The sequence below is a fragment of the Haliotis rubra genome, unplaced genomic scaffold (assembly GCF_003918875.1).
Source record: "Haliotis rubra isolate DU_JTF1 unplaced genomic scaffold, ASM391887v1 Scf67, whole genome shotgun sequence".
NCBI classification, from domain to species: Eukaryota; Metazoa; Mollusca; class Gastropoda; order Lepetellida; family Haliotidae; genus Haliotis; species Haliotis rubra.
This window is the reverse complement of record NW_025767379.1, coordinates 1865814-1891834: the sequence shown is the minus strand read 5'-3', so window position 1 is coordinate 1891834 and position 26021 is coordinate 1865814. Positions and strand designations below refer to the sequence as shown.

Here is a 26021-nt window from a genome sequence, read left to right as displayed (position 1 = left end):
TTGAAGCAGGGGCTGGCCCGATACTAGTCGTTAGACTTTTATTATGGGGGTACCTTGGAAATCGTGGCGATGCGACTGATTACACTCGCTAAGCTGCGTCCTTTCACTTTCGTGGAGGTAGTGAACACCACATTGCTCGGGAATCCTGGTCCCTGGGAGCACTTGTGCTTAGTAAGTCAATGGGTTCGAACTAACCATCGCACGTAGTAACTTTGGTAGTTATTGGCCTACCTTGTAGTTGCTTCCTACGGTTGTTTCGGCATAACGCTTAGCTGTTATCGCTTGAACTTCAGGTAATCTATGACCCACCTTCCTACCGTGGGATAAGTGCCAGTCGTGAGATAGGATAAGTTTAAAAATTTGGAAATTTAACTAAAATTGTATATTTATATACTTATCCTCTCTCATGCGATAAAGTCCCACCCTACCTCCCCACTACTTAGATTACCACCGTTCTGGTTTTGTCCTTTTATGGCTTCAAGATCGAGAATGAGTATGTAAGGTGATCACGTGGGTGAGGACTGCGCATGCCACATGCTGGCTAAGGCAGGAAGGCATGCACAGCACGGGGACAGGGACAAGGTAGGCCTGGAGCAAAGTTTAATTCGTTTCCACTCATGGTCGAATGAAGAGAGAGAGGTGCAAGTCGTGAGATAGGATAAGTATATAAATATACAATTTATAGTTAAAATTTCCAATTATTATAATATTGTATATTAATTATTGTATTCAGTTCAAGTCTTTACATTATGTATTAGTTCAGTCATTTTTAGTTACTTTTCATGGGTTCAAAATTTGTTGTATTAGCTAAGGGCTGCTTTTAAGGGGGGTTACCCATTTTGTTGGGGCGGGCATGTCATCAGTTTTGTACATAAAATATTAAAACAACATGCTTAAAAATTATGGGGAGGGGGTATTGATTTTGTACATGACATGCAAGGGGTGGGGTCACTTACTTTGTACATAAATTTTAGGGTTGGTCATTCAAATTGTACATGCTTCTCCATAAATATCATCACACACTCCATACTCTGCTCAGTATACATTTATGTTGCTAGCGACATGCTTACATCATGTTCCTGGGAGATGAAATTCTGTCTGGTTTGTATCTTAATATCAAGAAGTCAATGCAAGAACATAATCATAATTGATTTCTTAAAAAATTTCTTGCAGAGAACAAAATCAGCCATTTGCCCGACACAATGTGTGAACTGCCTTGTTTGCGGCTTCTGGACATCTCAGATAATGAAGTTACCTCCCTTCCTAAGAGGCTGTGTTACATCCGCACCCTGGAAACACTTGTACTCGATGCATCCCGTATGAAATACCCAGATAAAGGTGAGGATTTTTACAAGGATAGATCATTTCATATTCTTTGGCTGGATATTTTATAATAGTCTTTAGGCCAGACCAATTATATTTCTTGTTTTACAGATTTTTGTCCTCAAATAACCTAAAGGCTAGAGGGGAAAAAAAATAAAATAAAATCACCAGTCAAAGTTATATTCCTTCTAAATATTCAAAGTGTTTTACTTTTAGCAGTATATGAAGTGTATATGGGGCAAAAAAACAATCTAAAAAAACATTTTCTTGTAAGTTTACATTTTTGGCCAATAAAAACATTATATTTTTCCTTATCCTGACTTATGCTATTTTGCTTATCTCCTTCTATGCGAATGTTAGTGGAACACTTGAATCCCTTGTAGTTCCCTAAAGCGGATGTAAAGGTTCTCTCACCCACGAGTTACCTCCCTTTTCCCGCGTAAACAGTCATGTGACCTGCCATGCTTGTCACTCTCTCCTTCATCACCCAAGCGGATGGTTGGGCGAACACTGGAGTTCCGTAAAACAAGAAATAAAATTGGTCTGGCCTCGTCAAATATTTCAGACAAAACTGTTTTTGCGTCTGGTTTTATAGTAAAATAACGGGATCAGGTGGTCAGGATCGCTGACTTGGTTGACACATGTCATTGTATCCTAATTGCGTAGAATGATGATTCAATTATTTACAGACTGCCTCCATATAGCTGGAATATTGCAGAGTGTTGCGATAAATAACAATCAGTCAATCACTCAGTTCCCTGAAACTGAATGTAAGGTAGTTTGAAAATGACATTGCATTCATTGTGTGTGTGTTTTGTAATGATGATATTTAATAGTAAGATAAATGACTGACTGAAGTGACAGTTTATTACGTTTATTGCAGAGATCTGTAAGAAGGGTACAGAGGACACCATGAAGTTTCTATGCAGCGGTATGTTGTGCTGTCTTCCATTTACCCTATCACAGTGCTTGATTCTGTTGGGAATCTAGGGTAGATTTGACACCCAGTGTCCGTGCTTGTAGAAGTGTTCATTACAACTGGTCAGATGGCCAGGTGTGTCATCATACCTCCATGGCACTGTGCGTTGTGGCATCACAGGTGGCCTTGTTCATTGTGTCATCATACCTCCATGGCACTGGGCGTGGTGGCATCACAGGTGGCATGTTGGGAACAACTATTAGGGTTGTTGTGTTAAGGGAGATAATTCATGTCAACCAAACAATTGCAGACCACTAAACATTATTGACCTACAAGCTTGTTGAGTGGTTGCTTGTGTTGACTATGACTGTTGTGACTTCCAGCGAATGGACTTGAGTACCAGCCCCCCTCCAACTTCCTGCTCAACATCCTGGAGCCCCCGAAGCCAGTCGCCTCATCCTGGAGTAGCAACTCGCTCAAGGCCTATCAGGAGGAGGCCAAGATGATGGTACCTACTTCAAAGATGTATTGCGGGTTCCAAAATAAGTGCCCTTGGCAGGCAAATCAGGAAAAATACAAATACATTTTTCTGCTAAATTGGGAATTGTTTAAGTCTTTGTTTTCTTCTATTCAAAGGTATTTCACGATTGTGTCCAATACAATACTGCCTCTGCTTCTGTTTTAGTCGTGTTGTCAGTGAAATACAAGTTACCTCCACAGAGCCGTAATATTACTTCCAACTATGTTACTATGGTTAACATGTATGGGAAAGTCTTATTCGAAGTTATGAATTTTAGTGCTATTTGCTGCAGTATGAAAGAGATGATATCAGTAGCTGGTTGTTTACACAGCTCTGTCATTCAGCTGGAATATTGCTGACTTTTGTGTGAGATACTTTTTACATACAATTTGTGATGCCTTTTTTACCCATATTTCAGAAATCATTGGAACAGTATCAAGATGTGGTGGTAAGTTTTTGCCTGCTGTCAACAGACATGTCTGAACCACAACACTGTCTGAACCACAACACTGTCTGAACCACAACACCACACTGTCTGAACCACAACACCACACTGTCTGAACCACCACACTGTCTGAACCACAACACTGTCTGAACCACAACACTGTCTGAACCACAACACGGTCTGAACCACAACACTGTCTGAACCACAACACTGCAGCAGGATAATATTGTCTGAAAGTGATTCTTGAGATAAACAGTTTGTGGTTTAGCATTGTGGTATTACCGTGTTCTTGTCCCCTCTGCTTTATAGTACCAAGGGGCTGTGGGGTAGCCTAGTGGTTAAACAGTTCGCATGTGAAGCCCATTTCTGGTGTCCCCTGCCGTGATATTGCTGGAATATTGCTAAAAAGCGGCGTAAAACTATACTCACTCACTCACTTACAGTACCAAATACAGGAAGTAGACAAATGTATTCTCATGACTCTCTTTATCTGTAGCCTATGGATTATCTATCAGAATACCGGTATATAGTTTGGACACCACATCATATTGGAAGTATTCCCCACATGGGTACAATATGTGAAGCCCATTTCTGGTGTCCCCACCGTGATATTGCTGGAATATTGCTAAAAGCGGTGTAAAACTAAACTCACTCACTCACTCACTCACTCACTCACTCATATTGGAAGTAGTAGTATTTGATCGAACCATTTGAGCGCTAACATTGCACAGAATTTTTCCCACTTTAGTCAATACAGTGAACCGTCACCATATTTACAGTAAATGAATTGGAAGACTGCAGCTACTAGCATGTCAGCTGGAGACGATGTGATCCAGAATGATGACACTAGGAACTGAAGTCATCTTTCTAACAAGTATATAGAAGTTGGCACTAAAAGTATGGCTGATGCTGTCACTCAATCAATTTTATTGGATTGATATAATTAACATAATGGCATGAAACAAAATTGATTGTGATGTCCAAAGGAGTTGAGATATGATACACTCTGTAATCAAGGGGGATATAAGTCTGACGTATCTGTGACTCTGTGCAGGACAAGAAGCGAGAAGACAGGACGTACCTGGAGAAGATGATGCGCGAGGAGCAGGAGGTTCAGGCCATCATGGCCGCCAAGGTCATGTCTCAGAAACAGAACCTTGTAGATGCCATAGCCAAGGTCAGTGTACAATGAATGCTTGCCTTTCAGAATGTGTAATGTCGTGTAACTTGGAGGGGAGTTAGTGAGGATTTATGTCTCTTTGAACAGCATGTCAGTTGTGTCGTGACTCCTTGATGTGGGAGCAAAGGTTGAAGCGATGCAAGTGTTAGACATTTGCAGCTTGAAACTCATGAGTTTATGCTCACAAACCTAGAAAAATAATCAGGTAGAATTGCAGGGCTGAGAATGTTCCATGGGGTTTTGTGGAGTTTTAACATCTCTGGTGACTTTCATGATACATGCTGCCATTGTATGTGCTGAAGTTATATGGTTCTCTAGACCACACATTCCCGTTATTATATGTAAGACTCAAAATATTCTAATCCTTGCATTTATATCTGGAAATCCAAGTTCATTACATCGACCACTGGTTTACCCACTCCAGATGTTTATTGATTATGTAGTTGTTCATGTCATTCACTCACTCACTCAGTTCATCAATTATGTTAGAAATTGTGGCTGTGATCAGATGTTCAGCTGTTCAATAAGGTTGTGATGACACAGTGTTGATTAGATGCTGGAAATGGCTGTCTGTTTGGTCGTGAGTCTTCAGTGACCCAGTTTCCATCTCTTGTTATATGTGACAGGACCAAGAGCGAATCTTAGACGGCTTGAATCAGCTCAGTGAGAAGAAGGGTATGGAAAGAGAAATGATGTTCGGGGAACTCAAAGAAGGTACAATACTCTTTATCTTACCTTCATGTAAAAATTCTTTAATTTCATAAGCCAATGACGGTTTAACAAGTTTCCAGGAGGGTCACAACTGGAAGAAATATTACCAGCTGCCCACGGTAACCGCCAAGCTGAAGCTAACAATCATTATGACGTCATAATATGACGATGCCGTGCCGGAGTTCGAAAACCATTCGATCAGCTGTTTTTGTGTTCACTTTGTACAGATTTATTTTACCGACTTTCACTGCTTTATATAAGTTATTTTATACATTGAGTGGTTTGCCCACTCAGCTTAAAACATATTTAACAATTTTATAGCAGTTTTATGCTTGTCAGAATATGTTTCACTGAGGTTAAAAATCCAGTCGAGAGGCAGACGCCATTTTCTTTGCATGTCAGATAGTCGGTAGCGATCTTTAGCATAAAATATAATGATATTTTGTACATTTAACATGGCGGTAAGATAAATATGTTGTATGCTTCTCCCTCGGGTAATACAGTATGATGTGCGTCTCTTTGTAGCAGTGTCATCCTGGCGAGCATCTTGTTGCTACAAAGAGGTACATCAGACCATATTACCCTCGAGAGAGAAGTATACAACTTATAGTATTGTGTGTATTTCACCTTTAAATTTGCTTGTCTTTTTACTTCATGACTTGGTTGTCATTGGGCTTTGAAAGATTAGGACCATTAGTCATAATAACAGTCATGGCTCTGCCTAGTCACAACTCGAGTTTTGTAGACCAGCACAATATTCAAGAACTATGGGTGAGGCAGCCAGAAATTACCAAACTCTCCCATTGCCTCCAGTGAAGCCCATTTCTGGTGTCCCTCACCATGACATTGCTGGAATATTGCTAAGAGTGGCGTAAAACCATATTCACTCACTGCCATCGCTTCCCGTTGTAGTGGAGAAGAGTGCTGACGAGCTGTTGGTCCACCTGCTGGACATGACAGAGAAGGCCAAGAAGACGGAGGAGCTGCTGGATGAGCTGGAGCAGGAGAGGTGAGGCAGAGGTTCCACAACAACTCTTACTGTACAACAGCCTTTCAGAACCATTCAGTTGGATTTTTGGACAAATTTAGAAAAATGAGACTGGCTGGAATCTTTTCAGGAGAGTGAAAGGTGGTCTGTTTGACTGTAGGATTGAAGGAATGTTTCTTACAGGAGTCTGGATATCTGGTTGATTATAATAGTTTAGTATGAATTCTGTGTGATTCATTGAATGTCTGATACTGGTGTGTGAAGTGAAGGTCTATGTGTTTAATTAATGGAGCAGTTGTTATGGTAATATGACGATTTGTTTGTTTTACTAATGGAGTGTTTGTTACCATTATTACAGGAGTGTGAAGGACGGTCTGTTTGTTATATTAATGGAGAGTTTGTTACCATTATTACAGGAGTGTGAAGGACGGTCTGTTTGTTATATTAATGGAGTGTTTGTTACTATTATTTACAGGAGTGTGAAGGACGGTCTGTTTGTTATATTAATGGAGTGTTTGTTACCATTGTTACAGGAGTGTGAAGGACGGTCTGTTTGTTATATTAATGGAGTGTTTGTTACTATTGTTACAGGAGTGTGAAGGACGGACTGTTTGTTATATTAATGGAGTGTTTGTTACCATTGTTACAGGAGTTTGAAGGGCCGGTCTGTTTGTTATATTAATGGAGTGTTTGTTACCATTATTTACAGGAGCGTGAAGGGCCGGTCTGTTTGTTATATTAATGGAGTGTTTGTTACCATTGTTACAGGAGTGTGAAGGGCGGTCTGTTTGTTATATTAATGGAGTGTTTGTTACCATTGTTACAGGAGCGTGAAGGGCCGGACTGTTTGTTATATTAATGGAGTGTTTGTTATGGGATTATTGTTACAGGAGTGTGAAGGACGGACTGTTTGTTATATTAATGGAGTGTTTGTTACCATTGTTACAGGAGTGTGAAGGACGGACTGTTTGTTATATTAATGGAGTGTTTGTTACCATTGTTACAGGAGTGTGAAGGACGGACTGTTTGTTATATTAATGGAGTGTTTGTTACCATTGTTACAGGAGTGTGAAGGACGGACTGTTTGTTATATTAATGGAGTGTTTGTTACTATTATGTTACAGGAGTGTGAAGGGCCGGTCTGTTTGTTATATTAATGGAGTGTTTGTTACCATTGTTACAGGAGTGTGAAGGGCGGACTGTTTGTTATATTAATGGAGTGTTTGTTACCATTGTTACAGGAGTGTGAAGGGCGGTCTGTTTGTTATATTAATGGAGTGTTTGTTACTATTGTTACAGGAGTGTGAAGGGCCGGTCTGTTTGTTATATTAATGGAGTGTTTGTTACCATTGTTACAGGAGTGTGAAGGACCGTCTGTTTGTTATATTAATGGAGTGTTTGTTACCATTGTTACAGGAGTGTGAAGGGCCGGTCTGTTTGTTATATTAATGGAGTGTTTGTTACCATTATTTACAGGAGTGTGTTACCATTATTTACAGGAGTATGAAACCGGTCTGTTTGTTATATTAATGGAGTGTTTGTTACCATTGTTACAGGAGTGTGAAGGACCGTCTGTTTGTTATATTAATGGAGTGTTTGTTACCATTTATTTACAGGAGTGTGAAGGGCCGGTCTGTTTGTTATATTAATGGAGTGTTTGTTACCATTGTTACAGGAGTGTGAAGAGGGCGGTCTGTTTGTTATATTAATGGAGTGTTTGTTACCATTGTTACAGGAGTGTGAAGGGCGGACTGTTTGTTATATTAATGGAGTGTTTGTTACCATTGTTACAGGAGTGTGAAGGACGGACTGTTTGTTATATTAATGGAGTGTTTGTTACCATTGTTACAGGAGTGTGAAGGACGGACTGTTTGTTATATTAATGGAGTGTTTGTTACCATTGTTACAGGAGTGTGAAGGACGGACTGTTTGTTATATTAATGGAGTGTTTGTTACCATTGTTACAGGAGTGTGAAGGACGGACTGTTTGTTATATTAATGGAGTGTTTGTTACCATTGTTACAGGAGTGTGAAGGACGGACTGTTTGAGGTGAGGTGGGAAGAGTTTCAGACTCTTCGGAAGCAGGAAGTTCTTCGTGAGTAAACACAGTTTGTTTACATCTTACAGTCACCTGTATGCCCCCAGCAACCCATACTTTCTGTGACAGGCGACTAAATGGCAGAGTAGGCAGACTCAGTGAATTGGTTGACTGATCACAATAGGAATCACGACTTTGTCTGATCCATTCTTGGTTCATCACAGACTGCCTTGAAATAGATAGGATATTGCTGAGTCCATGTTAAACAGCAAACATTGCTTACAGCGTTTCTACGGGCCCTGAGATTTGACAACTGTTTACATCCAGTAAAAGTGTTTTTCATAATATTGGTAGCACAACCTTCCTGTCAATACGTCGATCCAGGTCTCACTTAAATCTTACACCGCTGGGTTGTAATGGTGTGGATGTTCCTTCAGGCCATTATCAAAGTTTTGATACAGTTGAAAATGCTTTGTCGAAGCATTTGAGTGAGTGAGTGAGTGAGTTTAGTTTTATGCCGCACTCAGCAATATTCCAGCTATATGATGGCGGTCTGTAAACAATCGAGTCTGGACCAGACAATCCAGTGATCAACAGCATGAGCATCGATCTGTGCAAGTGGGAACTGATGACACATGTCAGCCAAGTCAGCGAGCCTGACCACCCGATCCCGTTAGTCGCCTCTTACGACAAGCACGGACCTTCACGGGTATCGAAATATTTGTAGTACAACTATTTGGGCCAACTCGCACCACTACCCAGGACCCCTGTAGATTCTAATACTGTTATGTGTTGTCGTTGTGGATGTTGCAGGAGCGATGAAGTGGATCCTCCAGGACGACGAGGGGATGGAGAAACTGAGACAAGAGTACACCATCGATAAGGACAACCAGAACAAGAGGAACCTCGAACAGTCAGTTAACAACAACACCAGACTTTCAATCATTTTGTCATAATTAATTCCCAGTCACTAATATGGGACACGTGTAAATGAAAGATATCACTTGGTATATATGATATACTGAGTTTGTTAATGGTGTAACTTGAGCTGCAGAAATACAGATTATCTCCCTTGAGTTAATTATTTGGATCCCAAACCTGGATGAGAGACATTGATTCTCAGTACTTCAGCAGAGAAGAGATAAACTGTATCTTAAGATGGGAAGTGAGTTGTTTCAACTGAGAGACACTTAATTCCCATTTGGCGGACTTTGTTGTTAGTTTTCTGATGTCAAAGAGTCAGAGACGATGAAATATAGGACCACCTCCATGGTCCAGTGGAGAGAGCATTTACCAGGAGAGCAAAGAGTTCAGGGGTTTCATTCCCATCGTCATAGTACTGACAGACATTACAAGATGGTACTTGTTGTTACCTTGCCTGAGACAAGGCAATAAGGGGATAAGGCAGGAACTGAGTCTGTCTTCACAGTCAGTCATAGCAGTCATAGCACTGGTAGTACATTCAGTTTGAAATATACAGCATTCAGTGAAGCATATGCAATGATTTCCAGTGCAGCCTTCCAAATGTAATGAAAAATGATATCAGTTAAGCATAATCCTGTTACTTTTGTTGATTGCATGCCTGTTCTACAGTGTATATAGTATATTTCCTGTCTGTTTTGCCACCAGAGAGACCCTGATAGCTGGTGATCAGGTGGAGAGCTGTCTTTACCACCGGCAGGCCCATCAGAAGGTTGTCATGGAAACGCTAGCTGAGCAGGTGGGCATTTTAATCTTGTTCCTTCATTCAAAATTATCAAATATTTTTGGGGAAATCAGCCTCAGTCGATTACTATTTAAACAAGTAATTGCTGGAATGTTGATTTGAGTGTTACAAAGCTTTTGAAGTATGTGAAGTAGACACTCTCCATACATGGTTTGGATGTGGGGATTGTAGTTTACAACTGGTCCCTAGCTTCTGTTTCTTACTGTAAGAGGCCAGGAAGCTGGAGTAGGTAGAACTGCACAATGTCTTGTTGAATTACTTGTCATCATACCATGAACAAAAATGTACTAAATAAATGTTCTCCCCCCCTTCAGGAGCAACTACAGAAGCAAGCGTTTGAAGCGCTGTTGGTGGCCAAAGATGCCAAGAGCAACCGAATCAACAGCCAGATCAAGCTGATCGAGGAGCAGTTGATACAGCTGACTCTTGTGGAGCAGGAACGGAAGGATGCACGGGCAGAGATGGAGCTGGTACGTAGCTTCAGGTCAATATTGGCCAGTACTCCACTGTGAGCTGGTACGTAGCTTCAGGTCAGTATTGGCCAATACTCCACTGTGAGCTGGTACGTAGCTTCAGGTCAATATTGGCCAGTACTCCACTGTGAGCTGGTACGTAGCTTCAGGTCAATATTGGCCAGTACTCCACTGTGAGCTGGTACGTAGCTTCAGGTCAGGTCAATATTGGCCAGTACTCCACTGTGAGCTGGTGCAGTAGCTTCAGGTCAATATTGGCCAATACTCCACTGTGAGCTGATGCATAGCTTCAGGTCAATATTGGCCAATACTCCACTGTCGAGCTGATACGTAGCTTCCAGGTCAATATTGGCCAGTACTCCACTGTGAGCTGATACGTAGCTTCAGGTCAATATTGGCCAGTACTCCACTGTGAGCTGGCATACGTAGCTTCAGGTCAATATTGGCCAGTACTCCACTGTGAGCTGGTAATAGCTTCAGGTCAATATTGGCCAATAATCCACTGTGAGCTGATGCGTAGCTTCAGGTCAATATTGGCCAGTACTATCACTGTGAGCTGGTATGTAGCTTCAGGTCAATATTGGCCAGTACTCCACTGTGAGCTGATGCACGTAGCTTCAGGTCAGTATTGGCCAGTACTCCACCGTGAGCTGAGTCCACGTGTGGCCAGCTGGTACGTAGCTTCAGGCTTCAGGTCAATATTGGCCAATACTCCACTGAGAGCTGATACGAGCTTCAGGTCAGTATTGGCCATTCTACTGTCAGCTGAGTAGCTTCAATTGGCCAATCCACTGTGAGCTGATGCTTCATTGGCCATTATTACCTACGACAGATTTCAAAATATCGGATCAAGGTCATATTTTTTCATACGATGCCCTAGAGCAAAATATCACTTTGTCATGGTGACATTCCGTCATGAACAATGCTATGATGTCACGCTTCTGTGAATATTCTACATGCAACGCGGCAAGTAGCCAGCCTATGTTTGAAAGTAGATTTGGGTTTATCCTCAATTTGGACTCCACTGTGGCTAATAAACAGAATATTATATTTGTGCTCATATCATACTATGTTTACGAGCTTCAGGTGCCTAAATGTTGGTATTTCCTGAGCCAAAGGCGGTGGGATATACCAACATTTAGGCACTCGTGGTCGCAAAACATGAGCTATCAGTATGTCATGGAGCAGCTTCAGGTCATATGGCCATATTACCCACTCCACTGTGAGCTGGTACGTAGCTTCAGGTCAGTATTGGCCAGTACTCCACTGTGAGCTGGTACGTAGCTTCAGGTCAGTATTGGCCAATACTCCACTGTGAGCTGGTATGTAGCTTCAGGTCAATATTGGCCAGTACTCCACTGTGAGCTGGTATGTAGCTTCAGGTCAGTATTGGCCAGTACTCCACTGTGAGCTGGTACGTAGCTTCAGGTCAATATTGGCCAATACTCCACTGTGAGCTGGTATGTAGCTTCAGGTCAATATTGGCCAGTACTCCACTGTGAGCTGGTATGTGTGAGCTCCACTGTGAGCTGGATGCGTAGCTTCAGGTCAATATTGGCCAATACTCCACTGTGAGCTGGTACGTAGCTTCAGGTCAATATTGGCCAGTACTCCACTGTGAGCTGGTATGTAGCTTCAGGTCAATATTGGCCAATACTCCACAGTGTGCTGGTACGTAGCTTCAGGTCAGTATTGGGCAAAACTCCACTGTGAGCTGGGTGTGAATGTTGGATGGATATCTGTCAAATATATAAACAATACACCTTTATGCCTTTCAAACAAATAATCTTCCTGTGAGAGCTGTTCATGTTCAGAGAAACATTAGAAATTCTTGCTTCTGTTTACAGATAGTATACTCCTATCACACTCTTTCCCTCCATTGTTTATTTCCATGCTATGACTTATACTAGATGTAATGATATTTGATTGTAGAACCTGATAGCTGATAAGCGAATTGCATTGTCGGCGATGTTGGCACAGCTGTTGGAGGAGCGAGACATGAGACAGGTGGAAATCAAGAAGAGGCTGGTATGTTGTCCACTTGTTTGTGTGTGTGTTTCAGCAAGTGTGTTTGTGTTTCAGCAAGTGTCTGTGTGTTTCAGCAAGTGTGTATATGTTTCAGCAAGTGTGTATATGTTTCAGCAAGTGTGTATGTTTGTGTGTCTGTGTTTCAGCAAGTGTGTGTATTTTGTGCATATGTTTCAGCAAGTGTCTCTGTGTGTGTTTCAGCAAGTGTATTTGTGTTTCAGCAAGAGTGTATATGTTTCAGCAAGTGTGTTTGTGTTTCAGCATGAGATGGATGGCAAGTGTGTCTGTGTGTTTCAGAGATTTGGACAGACAGACTACTGGCTGGTGCAGACATACTACTGGCTGGTGCAGTACCAGCGTCTCATGGACAAGAAGCCACAGAGACTCATCGATAGCGTTAGTACTCTGGATATGTTTATTCACAAATATGTTACATTTTCAAACCTGTAGATCCAACAATTGCTGTATCAGCATCATGGAATTTAGCTAAAAGAAAAGAAACCAACTGGATAAGGAACCCCAGTCATCTGTTTTGCTACAAATTGCACTTCAGAGTTGTGTCCCCTTGGAGTGCCAGGAACCTGTGATTGTATATTTGATTCCTTAATTGTTGCTGTTTAATGTTTCTTTACATAATGATAAGCATAATGATTTTGTGAACTTGAACATTTTGTATGATTGTATAAAATGGCTTGAAATATTAAATGGGCTAAGTCATGTCTGTTTAAATGTAACCATGGTAACTGCGTTGTGTGTGTAACCATAGTAACTGTATGTATAGGAGAACGCTCTTGAGGTGGAGGTGGTGAAAATTCTGCGCAAGTCAGGAGCAGATGACTACTTGCCTTTGTTTGCACGACACAAGATCACCATAGAAACCATTGTTCAACTTACAGAGGATGATCTGAAACAGGTGAGAGAAAGAAGGGGAGAGGAATGGGGTGGTGGTGTGTATTGGTAAAAACTCATACAATGTAATTATGTTTAAGATCCATATGGTCATAGCTATGTACCCATCTATTCTCAGGTTGGTGTTCACGAAGTCGGCCTGCGGAAGTCCATCTTGCGCTATACAGAAGAGATGAGAGTGGAGAACAAACTAGGGGGGATAACTCCTACTGTGGAGACACCAGCCAAGCAGGTTGCTGTAAGTCCTGATTATCTGTATACAGAAGAGATGAGAGTGGAGAACAAACTAGGGGGGATAACTCCTACTGTGGAGACCCCAGCCAAGCAGGTTGCTGTAAGTCCTGATTATCTGTATACAGAAGAGATGAGAGTGGAGAACAAACTAGGGGGGATAACTCCTACTGTGGAGACACCAGCCAAGCAGGTTGCTGTAAGTCCTGATTATCTGTATACAGAAGAGATGGAGAACAAACTAGGGGGATAACTCCTACTGTGGATGAGGGTGGAGAACAAACTAGGGGGGATAACTCCTACTGTGGAGACCCCAGCCAAGCAGGTTGCTGTAAGTCCTGATTATCTGTATACAGAAGAGATGAGAGTGGAGAACAAACTAGGGGGGATAACTCCTACTGTGGAGACACCAGCCAAGCTGATTAGATGAAGTCTGTATGGAGACACCAGCCAAGCAGTAATTGTATACAGAAGAGAGTGGAGAACAAACTAGGGGGATTACTCCTACTGTGGATACAGAAGCAGTTGCTGTAAGTCCTGATTATCTGTATACAGAAGAGATGAGAGTGGAGAACAAACTAGGGGGGATAACTCCTACTGTGGAGACACCAGCCAAGCAGGTTGCTGTAAGTCCTGATTATCTGTATACAGAAGAGATGAGAGTGGAGAACAAACTAGGGGGGATAACTCCTACTGTGGATCTGACAACAAACTAGCCACACCAGCCAGGTTGCTGTAAGTCCTGATTATCTGTATACAGAAGAGATGAGAGTGGAGAACAAACTAGGGGGGATAACTCCTACTGTGGAGACACCAGCCAAGCAGGTTGCTGTAAGTCCTGATTATCTGTATACAGAAGAGATGAGAGTGGAGAACAAACTAGGGGGGATAACTCCTACTGTGGAGACCCCAGCCAAGCAGGTTGCTGTAAGTCCTGATTATCTGTATACAGAATTAAACTGGAGTTTTCCAAGTATTCATGGTTTCTTGTAATCTGTCAACTCCTTGTACTGACAGATTAATTATAGCAATATGAAAAAAACATCAGATAGTCCTTATCTTCTTCTGAGTGCAGGTGGTGGGGTAGCCTAATGGTTAAAGTGTTTGCTGGTCAGGTCGAAGACCCGGGTTCGATCCCCACAAGGGTACAATGTGTGAAGCCCATTTCTGGTGTCCCCGCCCTGATATTGCTGGAATATTGCTAAAAGCGGCGTAAAACCATACTCACTCACTCACTCACTCTTGTAAGTGCTATACTTTTTTCTATCAAGACTTGAGAAGGTTGGATCATGTGAACCATGATTGAGCTTTGGCTGCCCCATCTAAATGGAAGATTCTAGAGACGTTGTACTCCTTCTAAAGCAGTTTGTACAACAGAAAGCCTATGCCCTTGATGATACGCCTGTCCTGTCGTACATTTCATGGAAAATAACAAATGTGAAATATTCACAACCATAAATGGCACAACCATAATTATCTATGCACAATTTATAGTTTGTTTTCAAGGTACAGAATTATGTTGGTCTGAATTTTTCTCTCAGTTTTTCTTGAGAATTTAAAAGACTCTTGCTGATTGACTCTATTCAAACTCACTGATATGACCTCATATTGTGCAGAAGTATCATGTTGGAGAAAAACATCGGAAGTAAGGAGAAATATTAAGCCCTAACGGCAGAATTTTAACATTTGTCCGATGTATGAAAGCTTACCACACTGGGGATTGGATGATCCCGAGAGGAGCCATGGCTGATGCTAATGCTGTCACTCAGTACTATGTCTTGCCCAGTTACCCGAGAAGATCCGGGTTAGAATATTAATCTTCAGCAACCCATTGCGCAGATTGATGCTCATGCTATTGATCACTGGATTGTCTGGTCCAGACTCGATTATTTACAGACCGCCGCCATATAGCTGGAATATTGCTGAGTGCAGCGTATAACTAAACTCACTCACTCACTCTTGCCCAGTTGCTGCTGCTGGCTGCTGCCTCATAGTGGCCATATTGCTGGCTAGTCATAGAACCTTTCCTCAAACACACAACAGAAGCACAGCAGAAAGTGTCATGTGTAAATTCAATATCAAAATCATGCAACAAGATGGAATAAACATCCAACCTCCTGCTTGCAGACCTCTATGGAAGAGCCGTCATCGTCAACACATGTCGAGCCATCTGCCCCCGAGGAGCCTGCTGCTGGCGCCATGTTTCAGAGACAGAAGTCCATTATCGCACGGGGGATGAACTCCGAGTGCTCCATTTGTCTGGAGAGAGAGGTAATTACTTCATGCTGGGAGGGGGACTGTGGTAGGATAGCCTAGTGGTTAAAGCGTTCACTCGTCACGCCAAACACCTGGGTTTGATTTCCCATATGGGTACAATGTGTGAAGCTCATGTCTGGTGTGGCCTGCCCACTGTGTTAAACTAGGTCTTGACTATGTGAGTCAGGTCCTCATATGCTGCCATGTGAGTCAGGTCCTCGCACGCTGCCATGTCATTGCTGATAATATCAACCACTGGTTGGTGTGGGCTCGAGTGTTTTATTTATGGACAGCTTCTAATTGGACTGTTAGAGTTAAGCACAGCATTTGAAATAATCGCCAGCCCAACACCGGTTGTTATTGTATCGCGCTGGAAGTTTCAAATATTTGCAGGCCCGTGTGGCCTTCAGTAAATTACCTGTCTTTTTTTCAACTGGAATCTTTCCCTTTTGTTTTTCCCTTATCATTATTCAGGAATCATCCATGTTCCTTCATGTTACGACAACTTACAGTTTCACTTCCTGGTATTTCAGTGCTAAAATAAAGCGCATAGGAATGTCAACACCAGTTTTCAACTATTAAAATGTCTCTCTGCGCCACAGGCTTCGCTAATTGATTTTGTAGAAACAGTGTGAAACTGTATACAGTGTAGTCTATTTTGTTTTTTACTGGTTTGACTTTAACAAAATGGGCCTGCAGATTTCCTTCAGGGCCTGTAGATTTTAAAGCCTGCAGACAGCAGCAGGCCCGGATGGCCAACTGGCAAATTAAAGTATTGCAAACACTGGTTAAGCAACTGACATCTTGTCCTTGCAGTCCCAAGTGATCTTCCTCAACTGCGGACATATTTGCTGCTGTGTCATGTGTTGTGGGCCACTGACCATGTGTCCGCTGTGTCGAGCACCGATCGTACAGAAGATCAAGATTTCACAGCAGACATGAATGACCTTCACCTCAGCAGTTCAGCAAAACCAGTTTCTCTTCCATATACAGGAACTTGTGGAGATGCATTGGAGCTATATTATTTTGTATTGGTGAACTGTAGCTTGTGGCCTTTATGATTGTTCATTAGTAGCTGTGATGAGCGTAGGGACCTAGGACCATGGTAATGGCGAAAAGACGAACTGGCCTCGGTGGTACGTGATTATGGAAGATTTACCCATTCCACGTTGTCTTTGTTATTTAAAGAATAAAAGACATTATTGTTTTGTTTTTGTTTTCACCCTGATGGATTGTAGTCCATCCTTATATGTTTACCTTTCTAAAAAAACAATCTGAGAAATTGTTTTGACATGGATTAAAACTGTACAGTATATTACTAAAGCCCTCTGACAGACTAGGTTTTGGGACTCATTTATTGTGTGTGATTAAACTATTATTGAAAAGCAAGATAATCTTGCTCTACAAAGAATCTTAGCTTAATTTGTTACTACCAGTCCTGAGGTCAAGGTCAGTTGAAGGTTGCCACCTATTGTAATGGCAGGATGATATCATTTGGTATACAAATGTTGCAATAAGTTGAAGCATTTAAATAATAGCTGTTCATTTTGATATAAAGAATGATTAGACATTGTCCTTTTGATACTTGCATGAAATTATGTGTATAGTCGATGTACAGATTTACCCATTTTGAATGTAAATAGTTTTTGTATATGTGTGCATGTTGTAGTGTTGTGTAGTTGACTGCTTGCATGTGGAGTGGGTTCTACTTGGTAGAAGGACCAGAGATTGAAACATTACTAGAATATCTGTGATACAAAATGTTGGCAAAGTTAATAACACCTTTGTCGGAGCCCGTAGTTCCATAAACAATGCCTAGGTGATTACTTACTGATCAAGCCAGTATTTGTTGGATGTCAAAAGTGTGATACAGATGATAGTAAAGTGCTAAATTATTGTGCATGGTTGGACGTTGGTCCAGTGGTCTGTTACACTGACTAACAATTTATTGGCTGCAAATGGAAAGAGTATTTTGGAGACATTCACACTACAAATGGGAACAGACAGAATTACGGTCTCACATAATGTTCCAATACTATCAGAAGTTAGAGATCTGTTACATAGTTTTACTGACACAATAGCGTGAATGTAGAGACGGACATTATTCCTGTACTTTACAATCTGAGGGCTGCAGTAGTAACTATGGCATGTATGAAATAACATAGCCACCATCTGGACCTGGTATCTGCTAGGGTTTTGTTGTGTATATGTTTGTATATATTTACATGTATATATCATAGGATAGATTGTTGAGTTGTAGACACAGCGATGAAATGTACAGTAGTGTTCTCCATCTACTGCAATTGGACACTGATAGGTGTTAAGGTTTGGACTCTGGGACAGAACAAAATGGACAAGGGACCATGTGTCATAAAACCCAGTCAAGACTCAAGTAATTTGGTGACTGTGTGAAGTCTGGTGAATGGAAGGTTTAAGTTATCTCCCCTGGACAGGTACATAAGTCCTTGACATTGGACACAAGTCCATCTTAACCCAACCTGCTCTCAGTTAGCCCTCGGAGCCCAAGTGAAGTTAGATACATTATTCTCTGTGGGGTTGTAGCATTATGAATTAGGACTGCCATTGTTTGTTAAGATGTGGACAAAAGAGGCTAAAATATGCGTTAATGTGTTTGAGAGAAGAATGTTTTCGTTATCAAGATATTAGTTACTGAGTTAATGTCGTACTTTGGAAGAACAATAACATAGATTGCCTCGAAGTCAGAAGGAATTTCAAAACACAGATTGTTGGCAGAGAATAATCATAAAACAAGTAATGATGACTGAAATGCATCTGTATATATCCTGCTGTTTGTTGAGAACATTTCCAACACTGGTCATAGTAGTGTTTGTATCACTGTTGGTCACAGGCTGCTAGATAACCCAGGCTAATATCCAGTGTATGAAAAAATGCCTGTCCGACCACCCGAGACGGGATAGATTTCTGACTGATGGTCTAAATTTACAGCTAGCCAGTCCGATGGTCTGGTAAAATATTTAGATTACATGTTCATAGACTGAGTAATTTTCTTTGGATTGTCTGGTCTGGTTAAATCCATTTTGGGCTGCTAACATTTTGAAGTTACCAGCCCTGATGTCTGGCTTGGATGTTGGCTTATTTCATACACTGCTAATATCCCACCTCAATAATGGCTCTACATTATCCTAGCCAGGTGATCCCAGCGAGTTAAACCCCAGTTACATAATTCCAGTCAGTTACCCTCAGTGGGTAACCTCAGCTACTACTCCAGCCAGATAACCCCAACTACTCACTCCAGCCAGATAACTCTAGCCATATAACCTCAGCTGATTATTCTTGTCACTTTTAGTATTTTCAAAAGTAAATGTTCACAAGATGGTATAGTGGCGATACAATGGTTTGTCTGCCTGCTGCTCACTGTGTGGAGTTACCTCCCTTAGCTCTTTCCACAGATATTAGCTGATTGTGTCATTTCCTCCAATGAAAGTCCTCAGCCTGTGACATTGGGTTGGTTGTGTCCACAGTATATTTCTATTGTCCCCATTGATATTCTTCCAACATTGAGGTGCCATGTTTTGATTTAGCTGAAATATGTCCGAAATCCCACGCACACTTAATATATTCATACAATTGAAAAAATGCATTTGAAAATATAATTATTTTAATCAATCAGCGTAGATGCATGTTGTATTTTGTAGTGAATCAGCTGTTAACTAACCAGTTTTTCTGCCGTGTATAGAATATTTTCATGAAAGTTATTTTCAGAATATTCAACTTGCCCAGCATTACCAAGTTCTGATTTGTTTTGTCAGTGAGGTACACGAGGTACGTGATCTCGGCTACAGTTGTCACATGACTCCTTTGAGAGGCAGTTACAGGTTGGAGCAGTAAGGAAGGTTAACAATGTACGGATGAACACATTCTTCATTATAGTGACAGCAACGTTTCGGTGCCTCACTCTCAGAGTGTGGGTTCATCCCAGATGGGACTGAGCACCCTGTGTACTTTACTGACAAAGCAGGAAAGAGTTCCTTACGTATCCCCTGCCTATTTTTGCGATGAGCAAACACTATAGTTCAGTCTATAGTTTATAGTTAAATTAGGTGGGGGCAAGTAAGGAACTCTTACCACAAAGCATAATCCCAAATGTAACATATGTTCTGAACTGATGCTCATTTCATTCTACTTTCAATGTTTATTATACAATTTTGTATTGGTACTTGACATTATATGTACATGTTGTATATACCCTAAAACCTGCTGCTGTGTTACGGACACTCAATTTGAAATTGGTGTTTTCTAGCGTTTTCTCCCTAAAATTAGAGAATTGTCTGTTTCTGACGTCTACAAACACAGCTTGATCCAGCTAAAACCAATGTAGTTACATATTTTACACAATTGTTTATTAATATAATAATGACTCAATATATTGCAGCATTGTTTCTCTGTTACTATAGTTACTGATGTTTTATACACACCCACAACTTTTGTGTTGATCTCTTTTTGAACATGGTGAAGTCGTGGCTGGTTTGAACGTAAATACGTGCTAATGTGTCAGTATGGCTGTAGAGTGATGGTGACGATGGTTCAGGGATATATGTAAAACACGTAGCTAGATTGGTCTGCCCTTAACAATGATCTGTTTCCTTCAAGACATGTTAGAATAAACACAATTATAACTTGATATTATCAGCATAGAAGAATCATTTTTTAACTCATCTAAGACAGTACTCCATTCAGCGTTTCTGCAGTAGCGGTTTGTCCCTGTATATATATACATGTTGATAAACTGATTTTTTTTTATTATTGTTATCTTAATATGTTAGCTCCTTAATTGTATATAACAGTATTAAAAACATTATCACAGTGCCCATCATTTACACCACTGGGCCAGGTTTCAGGAAGCTGTCTTAGAGCTAAGGCTGCTGCAACCAGGACACAAGAATATCTTATTGCTGAAGCTATCTTGAGCTTATTGGATGATTTAGGAATTATAGCAGTGATCTTAGTACTGTTGTAAATCTGTGTCATAGCATGGAGTTATGATCACATCTTAGCATGAAGATAAATGGGCCAAGGTCTCAGTGGAACTTTAAATTGGTTGTGCATGTACTTTGTAATATTTTTTTTAATATTGTGTTTTATTTAGTGAATGAGTGATGTCACCATTTCTTTGGTTACAATACACTATTTTCCTGTCAACACCAGTGAATATATTTAACTGTTATTTAGTTTTGTCAATGATAGAAAAGATGGGACTGATGTTTTATATAGCATTTGCCCGAGGTGTCCATTATTACAGTGTTTGTCAGCACCTTCGCCTTCAGTAGCGAGGCATACTGTGAGCATTCCTCATCCTTTCAACTGTGATGATGTGAAGAAACTGAAATGTGTCTACTGCTTTTTTTGAAAATTGAAATCCAACTCACTGTCATTCACACACAATGCATCACAGGCCACAATAAATTATTTTATTTACATCCATATTTTTTGGATTAAGGAGTATTTTGTTTTTATTGCAGTTTGTGTTTGATAACCAACATCATCATTAAAGAGTGTGATTGATGTAAAGCACTGACATGTGTGTGTGACTAGGTGATGGTCAGCAGGTGCTTGGGCCAGTGTTGGATCTGAGGCAGGTGCTTGGTACAGAGCAAGGCAGGGATGATGGAATCTTTTATTGTGGCCTAGTGATGTAGTAGGACATTTTAAAGTCTCATTTGTTTTCAGGAAAAGGCATTAACTGATGTGTTGTAATGTCAGGCACTGATTTGTCCATGCACAATTTGATCATTCATGGTCCACTGTCATAAAGCCGGGATATTGCTGAGCTACAAACAATATACATTACGTCATAATACTGACAAAAAAACCTGGCATTTTATTGGCATTAAGACAATAACAACTTCTATGATTCTTTGGAATGCTGATTCAAGCTACTTTTTGCCCCTTCAGCAAAAATTAATCACTTAATATGGTATCATTAAAAAAGTTTCATGCATTCATGAATAAACTACAGTGTGCTTCATTTACAGTTTTACTGGCTCAAATAGTGATGTGAAGAGCACTAAACCAGAAGCATTGAAGTGTGAACTTAATACATAACAAAGCATACAACTTGATCACCTCTTGTTTGTTACATAGAGCAATGTGTCGATGTTGATATTCAATATAATCACGTTTAGCTTGATAATGGATACGAATCTACGTGAAAACCTCTTAATGCAATAAACAAGAGGTTGATATCAGTGAAGTTTTGTGCTTCATTATTTTCTCACCAACGTCTAAAATGCTGATCAAACAACTAAGTCCATGTTTGCTTGATATATACATACACTGTACAAAAACACTAAGGGGAATTTGTGGAAATAATTTTCAGCAGACTGTCAAAAACCACTGAAATTTGTGTGTGGTTTCTGCAGCCAAAAGACAAGTAACATTACAGTGTACAATATTGTCGGAATTTGAATTCTCATTCCAGGGCTCTGTTGTATAAAACGACCTTAACACTAAGACTGTCGTAAGTTTATGTCAAGGTATGAGAGTTATGCTAACCTTAACATTACGATTGTCGTAAGTCTATGTCAAGGTATGAGAGTTATGCTAATCTTAACACTAAGACTGTCGTAAGTCTATGTCAAGATATGAGAGTTATGCTAACTTAACACTAAGACTGTCGTAAGTCTATGTCAAGGTATGAGAGTTATGCTAACCTTAACACTAAGACTGTCGTAAGTCCATGTCAAGGTATGAGAGTTATGCTAACCTTAACACTAAGACTGTCGTAAGTCTATGTCAAGGTATGAGAGTTATGCTAACCTTAACACTAAGACTGTCGTAAGTCTATGTCAAGGTATGAGAGTTATGCTAACCTTAACACTAAGACTGTCGTAAGTCTATGTCAAGGTATGAGAGTTATGCTAACCTTAACACTAAGACTGTCGTGAAGTCTATGTCAAGGTATGAGAGTTATGCTAACCTTAACACTAAGACTGTCGTGAAGTCTATGTCAAGGTATGAGAGTTATGCTAACCTTAACACTAAGACTGTAAGTAAGTCTATGTCAAGGTATGAGAGTTATGCTAACCTTAACACTAAGACTGTCGTAAGTCTATGTCAAGGTATGAGAGTTATGCTAACCTTAACACTAAGACTGTCGTAAGTCTATGTCAAGGTATGAGAGTTATGCTAACCTTAACACTAAGACTGTCGTAAGTCCATGTCAAGGTATGAGAGTTATGCTAACCTTAACACTAAGACTGTCGTAAGTCTATGTCAAGGTATGAGAGTTATGCTAACCTTAACACTAAGACTGTCGTGAAGTCTATGTCAAGGTATGAGAGTTATGCTAACCTTAACACTAAGACTGTCGTAAGTCCATGTCAAGGTATGAGAGTTATGCTAACCTTAACACTAAGACTGTCGTAAGTCCATGTCAAGGTATGAGAGTTATGCTAACCTTAACACTAAGACTGTCGTGAAGTCCATGTCAAGGTATGAGAGTTATGCTAACCTTAACACTAAGACTGTCAAGTCCATGTCAAGGTATGAGAGTTATGCTAACCTTAACACTAAGACTGTCGTAAGTCTATGTCAAGGTATGAGAGTTATGCTAACCTTAACACTAAGACTGTCGTAAGTCCATGTCAAGGTATGAGAGTTATGCTAACCTTAACACTAAGACTGTCGTAAGTCCATGTCAAGGTATGAGAGTTATGCTAACCTTAACACTAAGACTGTCGTAAGTCTATGTCAAGGTATGAGAGTTATGCTAACCTTAACACTAAGACTGTCGTAAGTCCATGTCAAGGTATGAGAGTTATGCTAACCTTAACACTAAGACTGTCGTAAGTCCATGTCAAGGTATGAGAGTTGTGTTAACCTTAACACTAAGACTGTCGTAAGTCTATGTCAAGGTAGGTGAGAGTTATGCTAACCTTAACACTAAGACTGTCGTAAGTCCATGTCAAGGTATGAGAGTTATGCTAACCTTAACACTAAGACTGTCGTAAGTCTATGTCAAGGTATGAGAGTTATGCTAACCTTAACACTAAGACTGTCGTAAGTCTATGTCAAGGTATGAGAGTTATGCTAACCTTAACACTAAGACTGTCGTAAGTCTATGTCAAGGTATGAGAGTTATGCTAACCTTAACACTAAGACTGTCGTAAGTCTATGTCAAGGTATGAGAGTTATGCTAACCTTAACGCTAAGAATGATTTGTACAACGGCACCCTGGCAAGCTTTTCTTGAAACATTCGTAGCCCCATGAATTTCTTAAACCCATTATTAACACATTGGCTATGATCAAAGTTAAGAATTCATAGGGCTACGACCATTTCGAGAATACAGGCCATTAACTCCAGTAACTTATTAAGAGTGAAAATCCATTATGTGCTTTCAGTGTTTCAGTATAATTACTTTCATTAGAATATTTATCCAGAACTATGTGCATGTATAATGAGCATGTCTAACCAGTTTTGAAGTTTCATCTGCGTGCTTCAGTAATTCTTGTCCAGAACGTTCTGTCTTCACAGACTGATTTACACCATGCTCAAATTGAAGAAGTGTTCACTCCAGTATTGTACAGTAGGTGTTGTAGCTGTAGATATGGTCTGTGTCATGTGCTCGGTAGTGGGACTCTGATAGTCAGTAGTGTTGTCAAAAGAGAACTACTGTGATTGAGATGATATTCAGAAACCTTAGTGCTGGAGTACTGACAGCTGATCAGGTTTTCCTCATGGATATTCTGATTCTACCAAGATGTGGGTACAAATCAAAATAATTTATTTATGATGTGTCTTTCAAACACTTGAATTAAAGATAATAGAAGAAGAACTATATGTTTTCTAATATGTATTTATAACAAAAAATTGTGTTAAATTAAAGCTAAGTTTAGGATGATCCACAAAGAGGAAGACAGTTGAGTTGATTTAACTATAAGATGGTTTTTATACTGATACACACATGATGTAGTTAGCTGATACCAAGTGATGGGTTCCAGTGCAATGGCTTTAGAACGAAATAGTATTTAATCATTTTTACATTATTTTTTTTTTTTCATGTGACCCTCTTTCAACTGAAAACCTACCAGAGCAAATGTAGATAGTTTGCAGGAAATGTGAATTTCAAATACTGTATTTAGCTCCTTTACTGTTTACATACGATATTTAAGCAATTCCTTCTGTAATAAGCCCCCGGGCACTTAAAGATGAACTCTTTGGCAGTTTTCTGTTTAACCACAGACTGCAAGTATGGAATGCTGCTGTTGTGACAGGGACATTGGCTAATGTGACAATGGTATTAGCATTGTGATGTCATAACTGTCAACCATTATGACGTCATACGTCTACCGGTATTACACAATATACACTGCAGTAATAAAATGATGTCATAATGCATTAGGGATCACTGTGACATCATTAGTCGCCATGACATCACTGATCTCTCTTGCACTGAAACTGGATTTGATTTAGGATTAGTCCCCAACAACCAGGGTCCCCATAGATTTTCCATTTTGTAATGTTGATCTAGATTTTTAATTAATTTTGAAATCTCCTTAGCTTAACAATTATACAGGTATTGCGTAATGTTTTTTGCATAAGGTAACGGGATCCCATTAATGTTGTTTTTAAAACCTTGATATTTCCTTTGTATATCAACAGCTTAGAAGTACTAATTGTTTCCTCCTGCATGTAGTAGCACTGTAACCCTCTCCACAGAGGAACCTTGTTGTGTCTGACAGTAGCCCTCAGTGAAACTCTCGGAATGTGTGCTACATGGTCTAGTGGTCAGCAGCCCGTGTCAGCCCATAATTACAATAATAGGCACTACAGTAATGCTCAATATGACTGACATGTTTTTATATGGAAGTAGCACTTGACTCACCACTAACACTGAATGTTTTAGCAGGGTCAGAAGCCGCATCTCACGATGTTCCAGAAACCTGTAGTCATGGGTTCAAATCCCAGTTCTTCAAGGTTATTCAGCTCCTCAGCCGTGCCCATGAGTGTCAGCATGCCCATGAGTGTCAGCCGTGCCAGTGAGTGTCAGCCTGCCCATGAGTGTCAGTGTGCCCATGAGTGTCAGCCGTGCCCATGATTGTCAGTGTGCCAATGAGCATCAGCATGCCCATGAGCGTCAGCGTGCCCATGAGCGTCAGCCATGCCCATGAGTGTCAGTGTGCCAGCGTGCCCATGAGTGTCAGCATGCCCATGAGTGCCCATGAGTGTCAGCGTGCCCATGAGTGTCAGCGTGCCCATGAAGCGTGCCCATGAGTGTCAGCATGCCCATG

General features: G+C 40.6%; 1 protein-coding gene and 2 long non-coding RNA genes across 5 annotated transcripts in view; 2 read left to right on the top strand and 1 right to left on the bottom strand.

Moving 5' to 3' along the window:
• LOC124257691 (E3 ubiquitin-protein ligase LRSAM1-like) overlaps positions 1–21755 on the top strand; it is a 36377-nt gene extending 14622 nt beyond the window's left edge. For 2 of the 3 annotated variants that reach the window (XM_046691825.1, XM_046691824.1), the window contains exons 8-24: positions 1174–1338; positions 2207–2254; positions 2626–2750; positions 3181–3210; positions 4262–4384; positions 5014–5101; positions 6011–6107; positions 8112–8182; positions 8939–9038; positions 9755–9845; positions 10166–10321; positions 12257–12352; positions 12614–12748; positions 13134–13265; positions 13380–13499; positions 15620–15763; positions 16565–21755. In XM_046691825.1, the coding sequence (XP_046547781.1) occupies positions 1174–1338; positions 2207–2254; positions 2626–2750; positions 3181–3210; positions 4262–4384; positions 5014–5101; positions 6011–6107; positions 8112–8182; positions 8939–9038; positions 9755–9845; positions 10166–10321; positions 12257–12352; positions 12614–12748; positions 13134–13265; positions 13380–13499; positions 15620–15763; positions 16565–16690 (1847 nt within the window). In that variant the 3' untranslated portion in view covers positions 16691–21755. Of the gene's footprint in view, positions 1–1173; positions 1339–2206; positions 2255–2625; positions 2751–3180; positions 3211–4261; positions 4385–5013; positions 5102–6010; positions 6108–8111; positions 8183–8938; positions 9039–9754; positions 9846–10165; positions 10322–12256; positions 12353–12613; positions 12749–13133; positions 13266–13379; positions 13500–15619; positions 15764–16564 lie in introns of those variants that run through there. The other variant, XR_006893332.1, reaches the window with a different exon arrangement.
• Positions 79–25168, bottom strand: LOC124257694. Its single transcript, XR_006893335.1, has 4 exons — positions 25092–25168; positions 8237–8241; positions 3812–3821; positions 79–88 (listed from the first exon to the last, which is right to left on the bottom strand). It is a non-coding gene; the product is annotated as an uncharacterized LOC124257694 (long non-coding RNA).
• Positions 23551–26021, top strand: LOC124257693. The gene is made up of 3 exons (XR_006893334.1): positions 23551–23643; positions 23911–25818; positions 25947–26021. It is a non-coding gene; the product is annotated as an uncharacterized LOC124257693 (long non-coding RNA).